This window comes from Nicotiana sylvestris, chromosome 3, assembly GCF_000393655.2.
Source record: "Nicotiana sylvestris chromosome 3, ASM39365v2, whole genome shotgun sequence".
Lineage (NCBI taxonomy): Eukaryota > Viridiplantae > Streptophyta > Magnoliopsida > Solanales > Solanaceae > Nicotiana > Nicotiana sylvestris.
In genome coordinates, this window is record NC_091059.1 from 10,113,644 (window position 1) to 10,136,089 (window position 22,446).

At 39.5% G+C, this 22,446-nt stretch overlaps 1 protein-coding gene across 1 annotated transcript; it reads left to right on the forward strand.

Moving 5' to 3' along the window:
• The first annotated feature begins 1,925 nt into the window (after positions 1-1,925).
• Positions 1,926-5,372, forward strand: LOC104220906 (12-oxophytodienoate reductase 1-like). Its single transcript, XM_009771871.2, has 5 exons — positions 1,926-2,300; positions 2,969-3,109; positions 3,329-3,459; positions 3,578-3,754; positions 4,575-5,372. The coding sequence occupies exons 1-5, from the start codon at positions 2,209-2,211 to the stop codon at positions 5,165-5,167; spliced, it is 1,134 nt and encodes a 377-aa protein (XP_009770173.1). The 5' UTR covers positions 1,926-2,208; the 3' UTR covers positions 5,168-5,372.
• The last annotated feature ends 17,074 nt before the right edge of the window (positions 5,373-22,446 follow it).

The window sequence follows — 22,446 nt, forward strand, 5'->3', positions numbered from 1 at the left end:
CGCAATTGCGAACAAGTTGTCGCAATTGCGATACTGGCCCTCCCCTGATGACTTCGCATTTGCGAAGGGTGTTCGCAATTACGAACACTGGCAGGCTGGGCTTTCTTCGGAAATGCGATCAAGCCCTCGCAATTGCCAAGCATGTTGGGCTCACAATTGCGAAGCCTGACCTCGCAATTGTGAGATTAGAGCCTGCAACACCACTGAACCTGCAACAGCCATTTCTCTAAGTCCAAATTCACTCCGTGGCCTATCCAAAACTCACCCGTGCCCTTGGTGCTCCAAACCAAACATGCACGCAAGTCCAAAAATATCATACGGACTTTCTCATGCAATCAAATCATCAAAATAACATCAACAACTATGAATTAAACCTCAAACTTATGAAATCACTCAAGAACATCAAAATTTCCATTTTCTCAAATAAAGGTCCGATTTATACCAAACGAACTCCAATTCTTACCAAACTTCATAGATTCAACTTAATTATTATATAAGACCTGTAACGGGCTTCGGAACCATTATACGGGATCGATACCATCAATTTCAAACATTTTTCATTTCCAAAAACTCTTATAATTTCAGTTAAATAATTTCTTTCAAAAATTTATTTCTCGGGCTTGGGACCTCGGAATTCGATTCCGGGTATATGCCCAAGTCCCAAATTTTACTACGAACCCTACGAGACCATCGGATCACCGGTCCGGGTCCGTTTACCAAGAAGGTAGACCAAAGCCAACTTTAATCAATTTTAAAGGCTATTTTCCTTATTTCACTTAGTTTTCACATAAAAGCTTTCCAGAATCGCGTTCAGACTGCGCACACAAATTGAGATGAGACAAAAGAAGTTTTTAAGGCCTCGGAACACAGAATTTACTTTCAAAACGGTATAAATTCTATATAAATTGAAGGTACCAATCCCGTATGTTACTGGAGAGAATAATATTCGCAGAGATGAAATAAATACCTGCCACTTGGTAGCATTTAATAAGAAATATTCTGTAGCATTAAGTTCACGGTCCGTTATAAGGAATATGACATTCACTGCATGCTGTTACATTCTTCAATGGCCCTCATAATTAACATTAAAGAGGGCTTGATCCTAGGACCTTCCGTAGGTGCAACTATAAATAGAGAGCTCTATTATCATTGTAGATGGGGAATTTTCAGGCAAATACATGTTTTACTCTATTCAAAGCTCAATATAATTTTTGTCTTCTTATTTATTGATATCATTAATGTTGTGCCCGGAAGCCCAGCTCCTAGAATTGTTATTTCTGTTATTCTATCTCCATCTCAAGGCTAAGTATCATATTTTATCTAATTCATCTATTATTTCAGGATCAAATTAATTCACTTGTCTATAAACTTCGTATAAATTCAACTGTACCGTTTTTCGAGTAAATAATGCTCAGCCAAATGGATTCACATAAATTGAAACAGAGGGAGTATTTAATATTCATTATTTACTTTTCTTAGCCTACATGAGCGGATCCAATAGTTTTACATCTAGGTCCAACTGAACCCAAAACTTTTATCTCAAACCTAAATTTTTAATATAAAATTCACTAGAATTATTGAATTTTTTTTATGTATGAACCCATAACTTAAACAAAGTGATGGGTTCAATAGTTGAAATTGGAGTGTTGAACCTGTAGAATTAAAATCTTGGATCCGCCTCTGCTAGCATGTATATATGGATTATATATTAATTATAAATAATCATATCCATATTATACATAAGCTTTAAATATATGTAACTATTTATGTTAATTCTTCCTTAAATCGAAAACTAAGAAGTCGAATTGAAATTTGGTAAAAATGAATTGGACGGAACAATGAACATCACTGCTTGCGTTGGTAGATAGCATTATTGGTCCGTACACCTGCTTTATTAAAAAAGAAGAAGAAAAAGTTAACCAAACACACACTCACGAATCAAGAGTTTTGTGAAGTCAAAGATAATTCAAACAGGACAGCAATGAATGGAGGCACAAAACCAAATAACATGCATATTCCTTGTGGGAAAACGAGCTTCCTTTTTGGGGCGGCTGAGATGGAGAAACCAAAACCCCAGCAGCTATATGTGGACAATATTTTTACACATTTCACTTTTCTTCTTGGCTATAAATAGTGTATCTATAGCTGATTAGAGAGACATACAAGTCTGCAAGAAAAGTACTGTGACAAAAACAAGAAAAGCCCAAAATGGAAAACAATGCTGCTCAAATTCCAGAAAGCAGACAAGACATTCCTCTACTCATCCCTTATAAAATGGGAATTTTTCAGTTATCTCATAGGTATTCTTCTTCCAGATCCAGTTCCCATTTTCTTTATTAAAACTGCTGTGATTATGCATTTTTTGAGCCAAGGATCTATCGAAACCGTAATATTAAGGTACCTCAATGTAAGGGTAAGATTTACGTATATACAACCCTTCCCAAACTCCACTTGGGCGATTACACTGGTTATATGTTGTTCCCCATTTGATGTTTGATTCTTCCTGATTATTCAAATTTGATCTTAAAATGTTTGGTTTGCCCTTTTGTTTTTTCTTTCTTACTTTCATTTCTTCTGCTGTTAATGATTTCTGATTTGTGCAAAGTATAAGTTTACTTCTTTTTTTAAAGTTAAAGTAATTTCTCGAAGTGGCATTTTTTTTTCTTTACTTTTTCTGAGTGATGAGTTTTATATTTCCTTAGCTGATATTCCCAACTAATTCAAGTTCTTGATGACCAAATGGTAAATACATGCGGTTGCAGTTTTATCTTCCAGCCATCATCTAAATCTTCAAGGGAATTGAAATTTAGTGTGTCACTATTGATAATTGAGTTAACTATGTAATCCTTATTTGCAAGGGTAATTATCTTTGAGCATTGAGTTTTGACATCCTATTATTGCATAGCCGTGTGAATTTGATGAATAAAGATGCAAACTGGTTCTTATTGCCCTCTTCATGTTTTTTCAGGGTTGTATTGGCGCCATTGACGAGGCAGAGATCTTATGGCAATGTTCCTCAGCCACATGCTATCCTTTATTACTCTCAACGAACCACAAAAGGGGGTCTTCTAATAGCAGAAGCCACAGGAGTTTCTGACACTGCCCAAGGGTAACCTTAGTTCCCATAATTTTACTAGTTTATAGTTGCAATTTGTCCTTGAGCTGAAGGTCTATCCTCTCTACCTTATCAAGGTAGGGGTAAGATCTGCATACATATTACTCTCTCCAGATCTCACTTGTGGGATTACAATGGGTTTTTTGTTGTTGTATACTTGCAGTTACTCCCAAGTAATCATTCTAAATACTGCTATATGCTTATTGATTAAAGGTATCCACAAACACCTGGTATATGGACAAAGGAGCAAGTTGAGGCCTGGAAACCAATTGTAAATGCAGTCCATGCCAAAGGAGGAATCTTTTTTTGCCAAATTTGGCATGTTGGGAGAGTTTCCCACAAAGGTAACTGACTTTGCTAACATAAATTTAATTATTTTATCAAATCATATCTGACGCTTTGAGATAACTATCTCACTAGATGTGAACTTCTGTGCTTCTTAACTTGACTCCTTTTGTTCAGATTTTCAGCCCAATGGACAGGCTCCTATCTCCTGCACAGACAAGCCATTAACACCTCAAATTCGTGCCAATGGCGTGGATGTTGCACAATTTACACCACCACGGCGGCTGACAATAGATGAAATTCCTCAGATTGTTAACGATTTTAGGCTTGCTGCTAAAAATGCCATTGAAGCTGGTAAGACTTTCTTGTCAAGTTTACTGCTTTAATGGAAAGCAGCTTCAGTCTGAAATTCTGGACTAGAAAATCGTTGTTACATATTTTGCTATATGTGTAAGATGAATAGTATCTTTAAAGAAAAGACGACAAAGGAAACAAAGGCAGCAAGTGCTAAAATGGATACCGAGTTCCCAAGAATTAGAAGTATATGCATAAGCTGAGCTGAATGTGTCACTATTTGAATATTTCGGGACTCATATGATGCTTCTTATATACTGTTTATCTCAACTATTTGGCAAACTTGATAAAATAGGATAACCTTTTAGCATGTACTATGTAAGAAGAGGTTAACTTGTTTTTCAAATAAGTATATTCGTTTTATGTTGTGTATATATTGAGTGTGCTTCCCCATTTTTCAGCTGGTGCAACTGCCGGATCTGAACAGTGGGTTAAAACTTAGGCTGTAAGCAATACAACAGAGAAACAAGCAAAAATTTGTACTGACTGCAACATAATGCGTGTGAATAGTGTGATACGTGCCGTCTAAGTGGCATTTCAGTGATGCTCTTCAGTGAATAACCAGAATGAGTCACTTTTCAGTTATCTCCACTATGGTTTCCTAGGAATCAAGAAAAGAAATTTAGACATAGACCTTTCACAGAAATTTTAAATCTTGCAGAACATTTTCGGATATAGGTGCTTTGTTAGATTGATTACATGGTGAGTCGATTAGTAGTGATGTATAATCCTTGCTTTGAATATCTGTTCATGTGCGGTCACGTCAGTATTGCCGTCAAATTAACACCCTCCCTCAAGCTAACTTCACTTATGTTTGTAGGATTTGATGGGGTTGAGATCCATGGAGCTCATGGCTATCTAATCGACCAGTTTATGAAAGACCAAGTCAATGATCGAACGGACCATTATGGAGGGTCTTTAGAGAACCGTTGCAGATTCGCACACGAAATAGTTGAAGCAGTTGTAAATGAGATAGGAGCTGACAGAGTTGGAATAAGGCTTTCCCCATTTGCAAGCTACATGGAATCAGGAGACTCAAACCCAAGTGCTTTGGGACTTTACATGGCCGAATCCTTGAATAAGTATGGCATTGCTTACTGCCACATGGTTGAGCCAAGGATGAAAACAGTTGGGGAAAAAGTAGAATGTCCTGAAAGCCTTGTACCAATGAGGAAGGCATTCAAAGGTACTTTTATGGTAGCTGGTGGTTATGATAGAGGAGATGGAAACAAAGCTGTGGTTGAAGACCGAGCTGATCTTGTTGCGTATGGACGTCTATTCTTAGCCAATCCAGATTTACCAAGGCGATTTGAGCTCGATGCACCTCTCAACAAGTATAACAGGGATACATTCTATATATCTGATCCTGTTGTTGGCTATAGTGACTATCCATTTCTAGAAACCACGGCATGATGCCAAGAAGAATTTTATTGGATACCCTTTTCTTGGATGTAGGGGAAGAGGGGTTTTTCAGATACTTCATATGTCTCACAGAAGAAGTGATCTATTGATAAAGATTTGTAGCATATTCTGCACTTGAATAAAGGATTGGTTTGTTTCTTCTTGTTTCGCTGATAATAGCCTTCTCCTCGTAATAGAAGCCCATTTGATTCATGCATCCTTTGTCTGCCTTATCTATCAGCTTGAGTAGCCTCTTAATTGTAATTAAGGCTGCAAAATATTAAATGTTGGATCCATGTTCAAACTTTAAGTGGTTGACACAATTATTTTAAGAAATTGTCTATATCAATGACTCAACTGGTGGACTATGACTGACTCATAGGATGATACGACTGTCCTAGCAAGCCTGACAACAACAACAACAACAACCAAGTATAATCCCACTTAGTGGGGTCTGGGAGGGTAGTGTGTACGCAGACTTTACCCCTACCCTAGGGTAGAGAGACTGTTTCCAAATAGACCCCCGGACATCCTTCCCTCCAAGAACTTCCCACCTTGCTCTTGGGAGACTCGAACTCACAACCTCTCGGTTGGAAGTGGGGGTTGCTTACCATCAGAGCAACCCCTCTTGTCAAGAACTAGCAAGCCTGACACATCAATAGAAATTTCATCACCAATTTTCCTAAAATTGGGACTAACTGATCTACCTTCTCCTAATCCTGCTATATACCATCCAAACTGTAGCTTTTCCTGCATAGCATGTCGTGGTGGTTCCATGCTCATATTCTTTTGATTGTTTACTCGATGTTACTACAGCCTGCTATAGCTTTTGCCTTGGCAGCTAAGTCTAAAAAAATTATGATGTCTTCTGGTGCATCTTGTTGTTGCGGTACAGTGGACCAAAGAAAGATGTTAAAGCTTATGTTAACTGGTAGCTGAAGACTGCAGTTTTCTGATATAAGGGTCCAGATATTTTCAGTGCATGCCTTTCCAAGATAGAAGTAGCGTCATAATTCCTCTCTTCTGCAGGCAAGTCAAATGTTTACTCTTACGGCCTCATTTCATTAGATGACACGCTCAGGTTGATCGAGAGATAATCAACACACAGACATTGCTATAGACAATATTATTGGAACTCCCACTGAACGTATAGTATTGTTTAGTTTATGAAATTTTTTAAAGATTTGAGATGCTTTTAAATGTACATGAAATGCTTAGTGCTTTCTACTTCGCTTTCATGTGAAATGCTATTTTACTGTTCATGTATTTTTATTATCACTAAAGTATCGCTCCAACCTTATCGGATGTATCCAATAAACTTACGGGCACAATTATTTAAATTGTCCTCAGTCCCTTTCCTTTGCACAATTATTTAAATTGTGTCCTATGGCTCCTATGTTTATCGTTAAAGGTTCTATGACATGTACTATGGAAGTTTAGTTATATTTATAGACATTATCGTTGTAAAATTTGTAAAGTTAAATTCCACACATTATTTTGATAAAATGAAAGCTAAGATTATTTTCACTGAGAAGTTATAAATGTTTATTGAGATGTCATATTGTATCGTGTATGAAATCGTTAGAATGTTATCGCGGGCCACTGGTGCTAGTTTAAGGCATTGGGTGCCAGTTAGAGAAGAATTAAAGAGAGCAAATTTCTGAACCCAGGTCTTGGGAAATAATTTCGCAACTACGATAGAAGTATACCTAACAATCTTACATTGTTGTATGCCGTGATCTCATTGCATTCTTGATAGATATGTTTGGAAAGCTACCCGATAATTGAAATTGGTGTAATTACTAGGGTAGTAATTACACAACCTAGTAATTATCCTAGTAATTACACAATATAGCAATTACGACGACCTATCTGTTTGTCATAACGTAATTACAGTATAATTACAAGCGTACTGTTTGGTTACACAAGTGAAATTACATACGTAGATTAAATTTTTAAATGAAGTAATTATCAAAACTTAAAAGTTAATATAATAAATATATGCCTATAAAAAATTATTTATGAGTATAAATGATTATTAGACTTGGTATTTAAGATGCATATTTTTTGCTTGGATATACATTAATTAATAATCATATATTTATATTTAATATTGTAAAAATAATTGATATATATATATATATATTAAATTAATAATATTTAGTTTAATTAATTATAAAAACTAAAAATATATGTTTGTAAAAACATCAAGGAATGCATGTTTGATAAAATAAATTAATATATATAAATATAATGTCTTAGCATTATTCAAATGTTTAACAAAACTAATCTATCAATTCTAACTAAAAAATGAACAATATGCAAAGTGAAACAACAAGCCAATACTAATAATACAAGTAAATTGGAGACATAAATATAACACAATTTCATCCTAAAAAATAGTACATATTTCAAAATCTAACATAATAAAAATAAGTTCCAATACAGTTTAAGATTAGGAAACATAATAAGTTTATAACCTCATTCAACAATGAAATTCTACTTTAATGTCATCACTCCTTATATGCCAAGATTGTTAATGACTCATTATTTCTAATATTAGGAGGTGGGGTTTCAAAAACTATAGTAAAAACGCAGTTACACTAAATGAAGAAAATAAAACAAATAAGAAACAAAATATGCGAGCAATTACATGGAATCACAAGAAGAAAAGGCGGAGAAATAAAATATAAATAATGTACAAAGAAAAATATATTTTTAAACTAAAAAAGAAACAAAAAGTTAAAAATTAAAATAAAAAGAAATTAAAATAATGAAAATAAAAATTTATAAAGAAAATATATTAAAATAAAAATAAAAAAAGGAAAGAAATTAAGAAGTAACCTTGTAATTACACAGTATAATTACCACCAATTCTCACCTCCTTCTTGAGAATTGGAGAATGTAATTACAATTTACAGCTCTCCAATTACACCCAATTCTATGCTGACTAAGTAATTACTTGGCCACACAAACATGTCAAATTGTGTAATTACACCCAAATCCAATTCCTATGTGGCATTCCAAACATGCTCTTAATTTCACAGGTACATAGGAACTAAGTTGTCTTGAATATGCAAGTAGTACATGAAAGTACAAGAGAATGGAGGGGGGGAGGGGGGGTAAATTGTAGCCGATTTGTAAAACTTAGTTGACTATGTAGGAAATTAGTCGACCAAACATCACACAGGAATTAATCGCAACAGAAATAAATTGAGCAAGCAGAAAAGTGAAGGAGGCGCAACATTCTTTATACTGATTCAGTACCTGCCACGACTCAAACTCTAACACGTCGTGATGGTGCCTATCGTGGTACTAGGCGAGCCGACACTTCACAAAAACACTTCGACATTTCATAAAAATTAAGTCAAAGCTTTCCATAATAGAAATTTCATAAAAGAGTTAAACTTACAATAAGAAAATGCGGAAAAGATAGCCCGACATCGGGGTGTCACTAAGTCATGAGCAACTACTACAAACTGTTCTAAAAATAACAAGACTAACATAGTATCAGAATAACCAAAATACACTAAAGGGAAGATAAAGAAGGAGAAAAGCAGGACTGCGATCACCATACAGCTACCTCGCTATCTCCGATGATCCACTACTGAGTAAATCAACAACCGATGTCGTGGCCAGAGATACCTGGATCTGCACATAAGGTGCAGGGGTTAACGTAAGTACACCAACTCAGTAAGTAATAAGTCCAAACTATGGACTAATAGGTAGTGACGAACTTAACCTAAACAGGTAACAAAAATAAAATGTGCAGGAAAAGTAGGCATGTTATCAATTCAAGTATACAGCTCAAACGGTAAAATAAATACAGATCTGCACCATGTGAGATATATAGCTCAGCTAAATTCTACATGCCAATGCACATAATGTATGAAATGTACCATGTGCTCCCGCTCTCAAGTGCTCAACCACTCGGTACTGCATATGACCATCCGGCCTAAGGAAATTCATCCCGGAACATATACAACACTGACTGCAAGTCAACTAGTACCGAGGAAAAGAGGTATTCCAACCCTGAGGAGAAATCCATCTCGAGGTATATATATACATACTCAACCACTCAGTACCACATATGGACATCCGGCCCAGGGAAATCCATCCTGGAACATACTCAATGTTGACTATAAGTCACTCGCTACCGAGGAAAGGGGTAATCCAACCCTGTGGAGAAATCCATCTCCAGATATCAATAATTCGGACAAATCCATGTCCAGGAAATCCATCCCTCAATAATATCATCTGCGCTCACTAGGGGTGTATTACAGACTCCGGAGGGGCTCCTACATCCCAATCATAATCATCAACATAACTCCTGTGGCATGCAACCCGATCCCATAACTGTCACTCATAATCAGGCTCTTGACCTCACTCTGTCACCACTCTCCAGTCTCACACACGAGCTCACAATGCCATTAAAACTAGCCTAGAACAATTATATGATGTGCCAATAAATAACAACTGAGACTGAGACATGATATGAAATGCATGAATAAGGCTGAGTATAGAATATCAATGAAACTAGTGAGATAACAGCAAGAAACGACCACTAGGGGTCCCAACAGTATTGGCGCAAAGCCCTAACATGATATCTAGCATGATTTACAGCTCATTTACTTAATCACATGATGGAAACACGGATATCAATAAGAAAGAATCACTAAACGGTGCCATGGGACGAACCAGGTCCCGATTCTCACAGTACACGCCAGCACGCCCATCACTTGGCATGTGCATCACCTCAATACTAATCACATAACACATAGTTCGGGGTTTCGAACCTTCAAACCAAGTTTGAAAGTGTTACTTACCTCAAACCAAGCCAAAATCCTACTCCGCGACGCCCTTGCTTCTCTAATCGACCTCCAAACATCCCGAACCTAGCCAAAAGCGATACAATGCAATCAATATAGGACAAGGAACCAATTCCACATTGGACACAAATCTCAAAATTCAATTGAACCTGGCCCCAGGGCCCACGTCTCGAAATCCGACAAAATCACAAAACTAGAAAGCCCATTCACTCACGACTCCATACATACAAAATTTATCAAAATTTGACTCCATTTGGTCCCTCAAATTGTCAAATCAAACTTTCCAAAACCTCAAGCCCTAACCCCTCATTTTCACCCCTAATTTCCACTAATTAATTGACAAAACAATGGGAAAACACCATATATAGGAGTACTAGAGCTCAAGCGACTTACCTCACTGAGAACCCCTTGAATCTCCCTTCAAAATCACTCCTAAAGCTCTAAAAACTGACTTGAAAATGGTGGAAATGAACCAAAATTCGCGAAGTGTGTTATTTATACTTTCTGCCCAGGACTTCCGCACCTGCGGCCATATATCTGCTCCTACGAAACCGCACTACGGTCATTTCCTCGCACCTGCAGAAACCACTTAAATCCTCAAAGCTGTATCTGTGCCCTAGGTTTCGCACCTGCGGGCTCGCAAATGCGACCAATCTTACGCTCCTGCAGACCCATCCCTGGCCTTTCAGTTTCGCATCTACGGCTGCCCAAATGCACCTACGACCTTGCACCTATGGTTCCCACTCCGCAGGTGTGGAAACACCGGCAATAGCAGCTTCAACTGCATTTTTCAAATTCCAAACTCTCTGTTAGCCATCCAAAATCATTCTGAGACCCTCGGGACCTCAACCAAACATACCACAAGTCATATATCAACATACAAACTTAGCCGAACCTTCGAAACACTCAAAACAACATCAAAACACTGAATTACCCCCGGATTCAAGCCTAAGAACTTCTAAACTTTCAAATTTCACAAATGACACCGAAATCTATTAGATCACGTCCGAGTGACCCTAAATTTTGCACACAAGTTAGAAATGACACCACAAACCTACTCTAACTTCCATAATTCCATTCCAACTCCGGTATCAAAATTTCCAGTACCGGCCAAAATCGCCAAAATTCCAACTTTCGCTAATTCATGCCTAATTCTACCACGAACCTCCAATTCACATTCCAGATATGCCCCTAAGTCTAAAATTACCTAACATAGCTAACGTGACCATAAAAATTCAAATCCAATGTCGTTTACACATAAGTCAACATCCGGTCAACTTTCCCAACTTAAGCCTTCACAAAAGAGACTAAGTGTCTCAACTTACTCCAAAATCACTCCGAACCCAAACCAACTAACCCAGTTGTTGCCCCAAGAATAGGTGAAGTTTTGAAGATTGACAAAATAACTCAGACATGGACCAGGTCCATCTTGTGAAGCACAGTCATGATCAACCTATAAATGTGAGATGCATGTGATGGAGATAAGTCTAACTGATCAAGCAGCAATATCTCATGATCTGATCGAAAAGGTTGCATATTGGATAAGGAGAGAAAGACTCCTTACATGAAGAGAACACAATTTAGGATGAAGATAGTGTTAGAGTTTGAGATCATCATGAACTCTTCCACGATAGAAGAGTAACAATTGAATCCCACTCAAACTCTGATTACTAACCTATTAAATATAAGTGTTGTTCTCTTTTACAAGCAATGCACATAAGCATAAGTTAAACTTAAATTGAGAGCAAAAGAGCAAGGCGATTTTGCAAGCAATTTACGTGTGATTTGAGTGTGCAATCCTAAAGCTACTTGAACGAGATATAAGAACCAGTTCCATGTGTCTATCTTTTATTCTAGTTCAATTGTAGTAGGTGATTTTACAGTGTACCTTTCAGCTTTCATAGAAGCAATTGTATTAGGTACCTAGAGTGTTCAAGTTAGAGTTAACTTGAAGTTGTCGCAACAGTTGAGGCTGTGTGTCACAACATGATTAGAGTTAATCCTTAGGTTTACAAAGAGTTTTTGTAAATATTATTTTGGCTCAATGATTTTAGTGGAAGTTTGGGAAAATCCTACTGAGTAGTAGGTCGTGATTTTTTCACCTTTTGAGCCAGGTATTTTTCACATAAAAATCTCCGTGTTCTTTATTTTCTGTATTTATTATTCCGCAAACAGTAGTAGTTGGAACACCTAGAAGGACCAGGTCCTTCCATAGTTCAGTTAAGCGAAAATTGGGTACCACACAAATCAACCCCCACCTCTTGTATGGTATTGACACTTAAAACATCACCAGTAAGTCAAAATACAGCTGAAGAACACAAAAGAAGCAGGAAATGGGGGAATGGGGCTATAACTCTCGAAATGCCCCACCGGGTCGTTACATTCTCCCCCTCTTAAACAAACGTTCGTCCTCAAACGGGTCTAGAAACATACCTAAAGTCTCAAATAGGTGTGGATATTTGCTCCGTATCTCCCGCTCGGTCTCCCAAGTAGCTTCCTCCATGGGCTGACCTTTCCATTGCGCTTTCACTAAAGCTATACCCTTTGATCTCAACTTTCGGACCTGCCACTCCAAAATAGTCACTGACTTCACATCATAAGTCAAATCACCATCTAACTGAACCGTGCTAAAATCCAAGACATGAGACGGATTACCAATATACTTTCAGAGCATAGAAACATGAAATATTAGATGCACACCCGACAAGCTAGGTGGCAAAGCAAGCTCATAAGCCACCTCCCCAAGCCTCTAAAGCACCTCAAAAGGCCAAATGAACCGAGGGCTCAGCTTGCCCTTCTTCCCAAATCTCATAACACCCTTCATGGGTGAAAACTTCAGTAGAACCTTCTCCCCAACCATATAATACACATCAAGAACCATTTTGTTAGCATAACTCTTTGTCTTGATTGTGCTGTATGAAGCCGATCCTGAATCACTTTCACCTTGTCCAAAGCATCCTGTACTAAGCCTGTACCTGAAAGACTAGCCTCGTCCCGCTCGAACCAACCCACTGGAGATCTACACCGTCTCCTATATAAAGCCTCATATGGAGCCATCTGAATACTCGACTGATAACTGTTGTTGTAAGCAAACTCTGCGAGCGGTAGAAACTAGTCTCATGAACCCCTAAAATCAATGACACAAGCGCGTAACATGTCCTCCAATATCTAAATAGTGCGCTCGGACTGCCCGTCCGTCTGAGGGTGAAATGTTGTGCTCAACTCAACCTGAGTGCCCAACTCTCGCTGCACGGCTCTCCAAAACTATGACATAAACTGTGTGCCTCTATCTGAAATGATGGAAACTGGCACTCCATGAAGGCGAACAATCTCTCTGATGTAAATCTCAGCCAACCATTCTGAAGAATAGGCAGTACACATAAGAATGAAGTGCGCGGACTTGGTAAGCCTATCTACAATTACCCAAATAGCATTGAACTTCATCAAAGTCTATGGGAGCCCAACTACGAAATCCGCTCCCACTTCCACTCTGGAATCTCTGTCAATTGAAGCAAGCCACCCGGTCTCTGATGCTCATATTTCACCTGCTAACAATTGAGACACCAAGCTACAAACCCCATTATATCTTTCTTCATCCTCCTCCACCAACAGTGTTGTCTCAAATCCTAATACATCTTTGCGGCATCGGGATGCATGGAATACCGCGAGCTATGGGCCTCCTCAAGAATCAACTCACATAACCCATCCACAGTGGGCATACATATTCGGCCATGCATCCTCAATACTCTATCATTACCAATAGTCACATCTCTGGCATCATCATACAGAACTTTGTCCTTGAGGACAAGCAAATGAGGATCATAATACTGGCGCAATCTGATGCGATCGAATAAGAAAGACCGAGAAACAAGCTAGGACCCGACTGGGCTCCAAAATATCCAATCTCACAAACCGATTGGCCAAGGCCTGAACATCAACTGCAAAAGGTCTCTCACCTCACATTGAGATCCTTCTGTTTGAACAAGTACTGGAGGCTACAATGATCAGTAAACACCTCACAAGATATACCATAAAGATAGTACCTCCAAATCTTCAACGCTTGAACAATGGCAGCCAACTCCAAATCATGAGCAGGGTAGTTCTTATCGTAGGGCTTCAACTGACGAGAAGCATAAGCAATCACTCTACCCTTCTACATCAGCAGACACCCAATGCCAACCCAAGAAGCATCACAATATACTATATAAGAACCTGAAGCTGATGGCAGAACTAACACTGGAGTTGTGGTCAAGGCGATTTTGAGCTTCTAAAAGCTCACCTCACACTCATCTGACCACCTGAAAGGAGCACCATTTTGGGTAAATTTGGTCAAAGGTGATGCAATAGATGAAAATCCTTGAATGAACCGATGATAATAACTCTCCAAACCAAGAAAGCTATGAATCTATGTGGCCGAGAATGGTCTGGGCCAACTCTAGACTGCCTCTATCTTCTTCGGATCAACCTGAATATCCTCATTTGACACCATGTGCCCCAAGAATGCCATTGAACTAAGCCAAAACTCACACTTGGAGAACTTAGCATAAAGCTTCTCCTCCCTCAACTGCTGTAATACAACTCTCAAATGCTCGGCGTGCTTCTCCTGGCTATGAGAGTAGACCCGGATATCATTAATGAATACCATAACAAATGAGTAGAGATAAGGCTGAAACACGTTGTTCATCAAATTCATGGACGCTGTTGGGGCATTGGTCAGCCCAAAAAACATCACAAGGAACTCAATGACCATATTGGGTCGTGAAAGTTGTCTTAAGAATGTCTGAGTCCCTAATCTTCAACTAGTGATACCCTAACCTAAGATCAATCTTGGAGAATACCCTCGCTCACTGAAGCTGGTCAAATAAATCATTAATACGAGGAAAATGATATTTGTTCTTGATTGTGACTTTGTTCAACTGCCTGTAGTCAATGCACATTCTCATAATGTCATCCTTCTTCTAAACAAATAGAATTGGATCACCCCAAGGTGACACACTAGGCCGAATAAACTCCTTATCAAGGTGTTACTGAAGCTGCTCCTTTAATTCCTTTAACTCTATTGGTTCCATACGATACGGTGGAATAGATATGGGCTGAGTGCCCGGCACCAAATCAATACCAAAGTCAATATCCCTGTCCGGCGTCATGCCCGGCAGGTCTGCAGGAAACACATCTGGAAAATCTCTCACCACTGAATTTGAATCGATAGTAGGAGTCTCTGCACTAACATCCCTCACAAAGGCCAAATAAGAAAGACAACCCTTCCCAACCATCCGCTGGGCCTTCAAGTATGAAATTATTCTACTGGGAACATAATCCCATGAACCTCGCCACTCAATCTGTGGCACCCCCAGCATAGCCAACGTCACTGTCTTAGTGTGATAGTCCAGAATAGCATGACACATAGACAACTAATCCATGCCCAATATCATATCAAAATCAACCATACTAAGCAAAAAAGGTCTACTCGGGTCTCCAAACCCCCAATAGTCACCATACAAGACCGATACGTGGTCCACAATAATAGTATGGCCTATAGGAGTAGATACATGAACAGATAAAACAAGACACTCATAGGGCATATCCAAATAATGAGCAAAATATGACGACACATATGAAAAAGTGGAACAAGGATCAAATAATATAGAGGCATCCCTATGGCAAACTGAGATAATACATGTAATCATAGCATCTGAAGCAATAACATCCAGTTTGGCAGGGAGTGCATAGAAATGGGCCTGATCACCACCTGATCGGCCTAACCCTCTAGGGTGACCCCTAGCTGACTAATCTCTACCCCGAGCTGGCTGGGCGGGTGGGGAAGTAACTGGTGCTGAAGCTAAAGGCTGACTCCTCTACTGCGATGAACCTCCCGTAAGGCAGGGACAAAACATCTTGATATGACCCAAATCTCCACACTCAAAGCTACCTCTATCGGTCACTAGCAATGGGGACTGAATGGAGCCTCGAACACCGGGATACCCACTAGAAGAACCAAGCATAGATGAGCCCTGAGTTGATGGTGCATGAGACGAACTCTGAGCTTGAAGGGAACTGAGAGATGAGTGGCCCTGATGCGAACTGTGAGGGCTATGGCCAAATGATCAACCATGGTGACCTAGACGGGCCTCCTGAGCATGCCTGAAGGGATGACCCCTGTCGTGGTGAAACTAACTTCTAAAAGGAACACCACCAAAACTACTAGATCCCCGACGTCTCTTGGCCTCCCTCTCAACTCACTCCTGGCGGCGAACCGACTCTATCTCTCGAGCAATGTCAATCACCTCCTAAAAAGAAGAACCAGACACCCTCTCTCTAGTTATAAGAATCCATAGCTGATATGCGAGGCCATCTATGAACCTCCTGATCTGATCCTCTCCCTATCTATAGGAACAAACCAAATAGCATGACGGGCTAACTTAGAAAATCTCATCTCATACTGTGTCAAAGTCATATCATCCTAACATAACTGCTCGAACTGTCTGTGCAGCTCCTCTCTGCAGGATTGCAGCACATACTTCTCTAGAAAGAGAACGGAGAACTGCTTCCAGGTAAGGGTCTATGCACCAACAGGCCTACGCCTCTCATAAACCTCCCACCAAGTAAAGGCAGCTCTAAAGAATTGAAAGGTAGTGAAGGAGACCCCAGTGGTCTCTAAAATACCCGCTGTACGGAGAATCCTCTGACACTTATCCAAGAAAACCTAGGCATCCTCGCCCTCTGCACCACTAAAATTCGAAGACTGAAGTCTACCAAACCTCTCCAATCTATGTTGCTCATCATCAGGCATGATTGGAACCACATAATCCTGAGCAGGTGTAACCGGCTGGGCTGGTGGTACCCCCGATGTTTGAAGTCCCTGGACAACCTGCTCGGGTGTACGGGTGGCGGGAGTCTAAGTGCCTTCCTGGGCGTGGGAAGTAGATGTTGTAGTAGTAACAGAGACTGCCTGAGCAAAACTGGTGCACACGGTCAGAATCTGAGCTAAGGTCTCCTGAAGACCTGAAATAACAATAGGCACAAGTGGTGCCTGAGCTGGTCCCGCTGGTGCATCCACAATTGGGACCTAATCATGTACTGGGGCAACTGGTGGATCTATAGGTTCTACCCTAGCTGCTATGCGGGCTACACCGCTACCCCTACCACAGCCTCAACCGCGATCTCGGCGCCTTACGACCCCAACTGGTGGTATTGGTGGTTGTCCATTCTGACTGGTAGCACATTTCCTCACCATCTATGAGATAATAGAATAATTGAAGTTTAGTTACCAGTATCAACAGATTCACACGATAAGAATTCAAGAATGTGAAGTTTCCTAAGGGTTCTTCAACCTCTTGAAGATAAGTACAGACGTCTCTATACCGATCCACAAGACTCTACTAAACCCGCTCATGACTCGTGAGACCTATGTAACCTAGGATCTGATACCAACCTGTCACGACCCAAACTCTAACATGTCGTGATGGCGCCTATCATGGTACTAGGCAAGCCGACACTTCTCAAAAACACTTCGACACATTTCTTAAAAATTAAGTCAAAACTTTCCATAATAGAATTTTTTTTAATACGCTAGGCAATTGCCTAGGGTTAGTTTTATTTATAATCATTAAAAATACGAAATACAACGTCATGATATCCTACGAACTGATTGAAATAGAGTTTGAACTTAACAAATATCCTATTATCAAAATTGAGTGATGCACTCAACATTGATATCACATTACTGCTATTAAACTTTGTAATATAATTCTGCATCCCAGAATGTGCATTTGAAAGGCAGAATGCAACGTTCCTTCTATTAAAAAACCCTGTTGTTTGTTGCAATTCCTTATCTTTTTCGACACTTGATTTTCTTTTGTTTCACAAAAGCATGTTGTACTTTGTTTCCATATTGAGTTCCCTCCATCCTCCATTTTAGACTCGCATGCTCTCCTCGCGTTACCTTTAGCAAATAGCATTTGCGTGCAATCTATTTGCGACTGTCATTTTGTATCCTCCGATGTACTTTTGTATGTCATTTGCGTTCCTCCATGTTCTAATACGTTTCCAGCATCCGTTCGTGAAGTCCCACATGCTGGTGGCATACCAGTGCACAGCATTAAGCTTGCACGCCATCTGCTTTGTGCTCGACGTCTGTTCATGAAGCAGCCGACATCTGCTTCGTTCTTGTTGCATGGCAGCACTGAAGCCGAAGAGTGAAGACATTTTTGTGGAAGCACGTGAGCTCCACCTACAGCCTTTTCCATGTGATCCCTTTGCTCAACAATATGTGTTGTCTGCCATGCCTTTCATATTAAACCATGTGTGCACATTAAAATATTCAGAATTACGTGCTCTTTGTCCCTTGGCATTTTCAGTTGCTGTGTTTAATTACCTTCGCGCGTGCATTAATGCTGTTAGTGTCAATCTTCTGTAGACATATGCTTGTTGTTCTTGCTGTAAATTCCACTCCAAAAAGGGGACTTCTCTCGCACAAATTCAGCATAATATTTGAATCTCTCCCACATGTTGATCTCGTGAAGTTTGACAACAGTTATCATGCATGGCAGTTGCACCTTCTTTCCCCTTGCTGCGTTCCTATTTCTTCGCCCATTGCGCAGATTAAAGGAGACAACTTTGTGCTGGAATGCACGTGAGCTCCACCTACAGCTGCATCATAAAGAAATATATCCCATAGTACCTTCTTCCTAGAGTATTGCATGCTTTTATGTATCCTAGATAAATTTCCATGTGCATTCCACTTTTCCATTTGATTCCTTTGCTCACCAGCATGTGTTGTCTGCCAGGCCTTCCACATTAAACCTTGTGTGAATATTAAAAGATTATTTAATCTGAAAGTGGATTGAAGCATGCTAAATAAAACACATTGGCCTTTGTTGTATGCTTTTCTCGAAAAAATATTTGTTGCACATGCTAGTTGTGTTTCCAATGCCATTTGCTTCATGTTGTGCTCGAAATGAGTAGGAATCATTTTTATATTCCAATATCCTGCTTGTAACTGAACCATGTGTGTGATATTAAACACTTCTGCCCCATGCTGGTTGTATATCCAATGAACTGAAAGCACGTTTTCACCCCATGCTGGTTGGGTTGCCAATGCCATTAGTCTCTGTTGTTGTGCTCGCTTATTTATATGTTTTTGTTCCTTTGCATCAATTATCTCGAAAGTTGCCTCATGGAGTGCCTTAAGCATCGTAGTGTCACCTGCAGCAGAGAAAAGATAGCTAGAAATACCAACCATTATATCCTCCTCCCTTAGGATTTGAATATATTGGTCGATTAAGTTGACATGCCTCCTGCTCTTCCTTTTCTCTTTGCTTCTATCTCCTGTTCACCTTCACCCTTAGATTTTTACATTGCATCTTATCTTCATTAACCAACCTCCTTCCCTGTGCATCTAGATGCCAGAATTGTTGGCTTTCTATTTCTCCATGATCTAAAGCATAATTAGCCAAGTGATCTGCCAGCTTGTTGCCTCCCTATGGATATGAGTAACTGTGTAATTGGCCCCATTCATTAGTTGCATCATTTCCTCTACCTGCTCATATATGATCCATGGTGGTTTCCAGATCCCATCCATTATCTTTTTTAATAACATTGAGTCAGTTTGAAGTCATACATGAGAGTATTGTTTAAATCTGCAGAACCTTAGTACTTCTACCATGGCCTTCGCTTCAGCTACTGTGTTTGTTGTCTCCTCAATCTCTTTCCCTACTGACTTGACTATGTCACCATTTTCATTTCTTATACAAAAACCTATTGAGCTCCTGCCTGGATTTCCCCTCGATGCACCATCCATATTAACTTTTAGCCATCCTGCACTTGGAAATTCCCACATGCCTTTTGTAACCTTAAGTTTAGGAGTGAAATTTTCCATCATAGCTAATAGATCTTGCCATTTGTGAGGTACCATGACCATCCCAGGCTTTATCACTTTCACCAATGCATGTAGATTTGATGAAACTTGATAAATCACCCTGCTTGTTGTCACTGCATCACCATACTTCATACTATTTCTTCTTTTCCAAAGTTCCTAGACTACGCATGAGGGGAGTGCTTGCATTATTGGTTTTAGCCTTAAGCACACATTTGCAGTCCAACATTTTGTGATTGCTTGGTGCATTGTAAGTCCCTCCACATCTATTCCTGCCCTCGATAGAAAATACTTCCAAGTTGTCTTTGCAGTTTCTGATCTAAAAGACAACTGCTGAAGAGATTCCTCATCAGGCTGTACACAACACCAACATTTTGATGGCATGCAGTAGCCTATCCTTTTCAAGAAATCATCTAAAGGTAGCTTTGCTTTCCACACTTTCCACATGAAAAATGCTATTTTAAAAGGCAATCTCTTTACCCAAATCATTCTATAAGTTGTTCTCGGTTCGTCTCTTCTTCTCGTATACTCCCATGCTGACTTAACACTAAAATATCCTCTTGTTTCCAGCATCCAACAAGGCCTATCAAGAACCTGCGTCGGTGAAGGTGGTTTGATTTTCTCCATAATGTGTATTGCTAAGTCTTCAGGAAGCATTTCATATAGTCTGTCCACATCCCACTCACCATCTAAGGTAACATCATTTACATTATGTACATTTTCATCAATGCCAAATTCCTAAGGAACTAAAAAATATAGTGCCCCAAGACCTGTCCAGTTTTCATACCAAAATAGTGAGGATCCCATTTTTGTTTGCCAAAGGATTTGATGTTCAATCAGATCTCTGCATTCCAACATTTTTCTCCAGATGTGAGACCCCCTTTTCCACGGAACAATTATAGGATTTAATTTTTTACAGTATTTCTGACATACGAAAGAGCTCTATAGGCTCGGTTTTGTTCTGAAATTCCACCACAACTTGCTAAATAATGTCTTTGCTACATCATGCAGTGACCTGAAACCTATTCCTCCTTCCTCAATTGGCATGCATAAGGTATTCCATGAAGCCCAATGCCTACTAGTTCCTCCTACAGTGCTACTCCAGAAAAACTGAGCAAACAATTTGTGCAACCTATTTATCACATACTTTGGAGGGTTTACAGCTGATAGTAGATGCATAGTCATGCTTTGCAATACATGGGATATGAGAACTGCCCTGCCCCATACTGATAATAAGTTGCCCTGCCATGATTGCAGTTTGTCCATTACCTTAGTAATTAGGGGCTGATAGAATTTTAGCTTTCTCCTTGCATAAAATATCGGACAACCTAGATATATGATAGGGAAATCATTCCTATGAATGCCTGTGATCCTTTCTACCTTGCTGACCACTTCTATGTCTGTTAAATGATGCAGGTACACAGCTGATTTGGTCTTATTAACAAGCTGCCTAGATGCATTTTCCTATGCCTTCAGCACTTGCATAATCAGCATCAGAGATGTTTCATCTGAGGATGAGAAGATAATCATGTCATCTGCATACGCCAAATGATTGATCTTTGGACTCCACTTTGGCATCCCAAATCTACAAAAATATAGGATAGTATGTAGTGCATTGAGACCCCTAGATAATGCTTCTGATGCCAATATAAACAAAGTTGGAGATACAGGATCACCTTGTTTTATTCCCCTTGAGGACTTAAAGAACCCATGAGCTTGACCATTTATTAGAATAGAATACCAATTGTTTGAAACTAATCTAAAGACAATCCCTATCAACCTTTCTGTGAATCCCATCTTTCTCAGTACCTTGGTTAGGAATAGCCAAGTTATTCTATCATAAGCTTTTGTCATATCTAGCTTCAGGATGACATTAGGTCCAGCCTTAGTTCTAAGCCTAATGTCAGTCACTATCTCCTGAGTTAAAAGGATGTTTTCTACTATATTCCTTCCCTTAACAAAACCTGCATATTCCTTCGATATCAGACATGGGAGAAATTTCACTAGCCTTTCATGAACCACCCTTGATATAACCTTATTAGAAAAATTACTGAGGCTTATTGGTCTTAAATCAGAAAAGGTGGTAACTTCTTTTTTCTTTGGTAGCAGAACTAGGTTTGTGTGTGTTACACACTTGGGTAGCTCATGACCATTGAAAAAAGCCCTCACCATCTCGTACAGATCATCCCCTATTAAGTCCCAACAAGAATGATAAAATTTTCCTGACATACCATCTGGCCCCCCAGCACTATCACCATTAAGTCCAAGTACTGCCACTTTAACCTCCTCTTTTGTTGGTTGCTTAATCAATTTTTTATTCTGCTCAGTGATAATTAGATTAGGAACATGCTCTATGATATCAAATGATGAAGGAGTAGCTACTTCTGTAAACTGTTCCTCGTAGAATTTGATAGCCTCTTCTGCAATTTCTTGTTCTTCTTCAATCCAGGTTCCTCCACTGTTTTGAATTCTGTTAAGCTGAAGTCTCTTCCTCCTACCTCTCACTTGTGCGTGGAAGAACTTACTATTCCTATCCCCTTCCTTGAACCAAGTCATGCCTGCCTTTTGTTGCCAATATTTCTCCTCTA

Bases quoted from the DNA above. Each gene is read 5' to 3' on its own strand.
- LOC104220906 (XM_009771871.2), top strand. From the start codon at position 2,209: ATGGAAAACAATGCTGCTCAAATTCCAGAAAGCAGACAAGACATTCCT. The intron at 3,110-3,328 runs GTAACCTTAGTT...TATTGATTAAAG, and splicing joins GTTTCTGACACTGCCCAAGG to GTATCCACAAACACCTGGTA. The intron at 3,755-4,574 runs GTAAGACTTTCT...TTATGTTTGTAG, and splicing joins TAAAAATGCCATTGAAGCTG to GATTTGATGGGGTTGAGATC.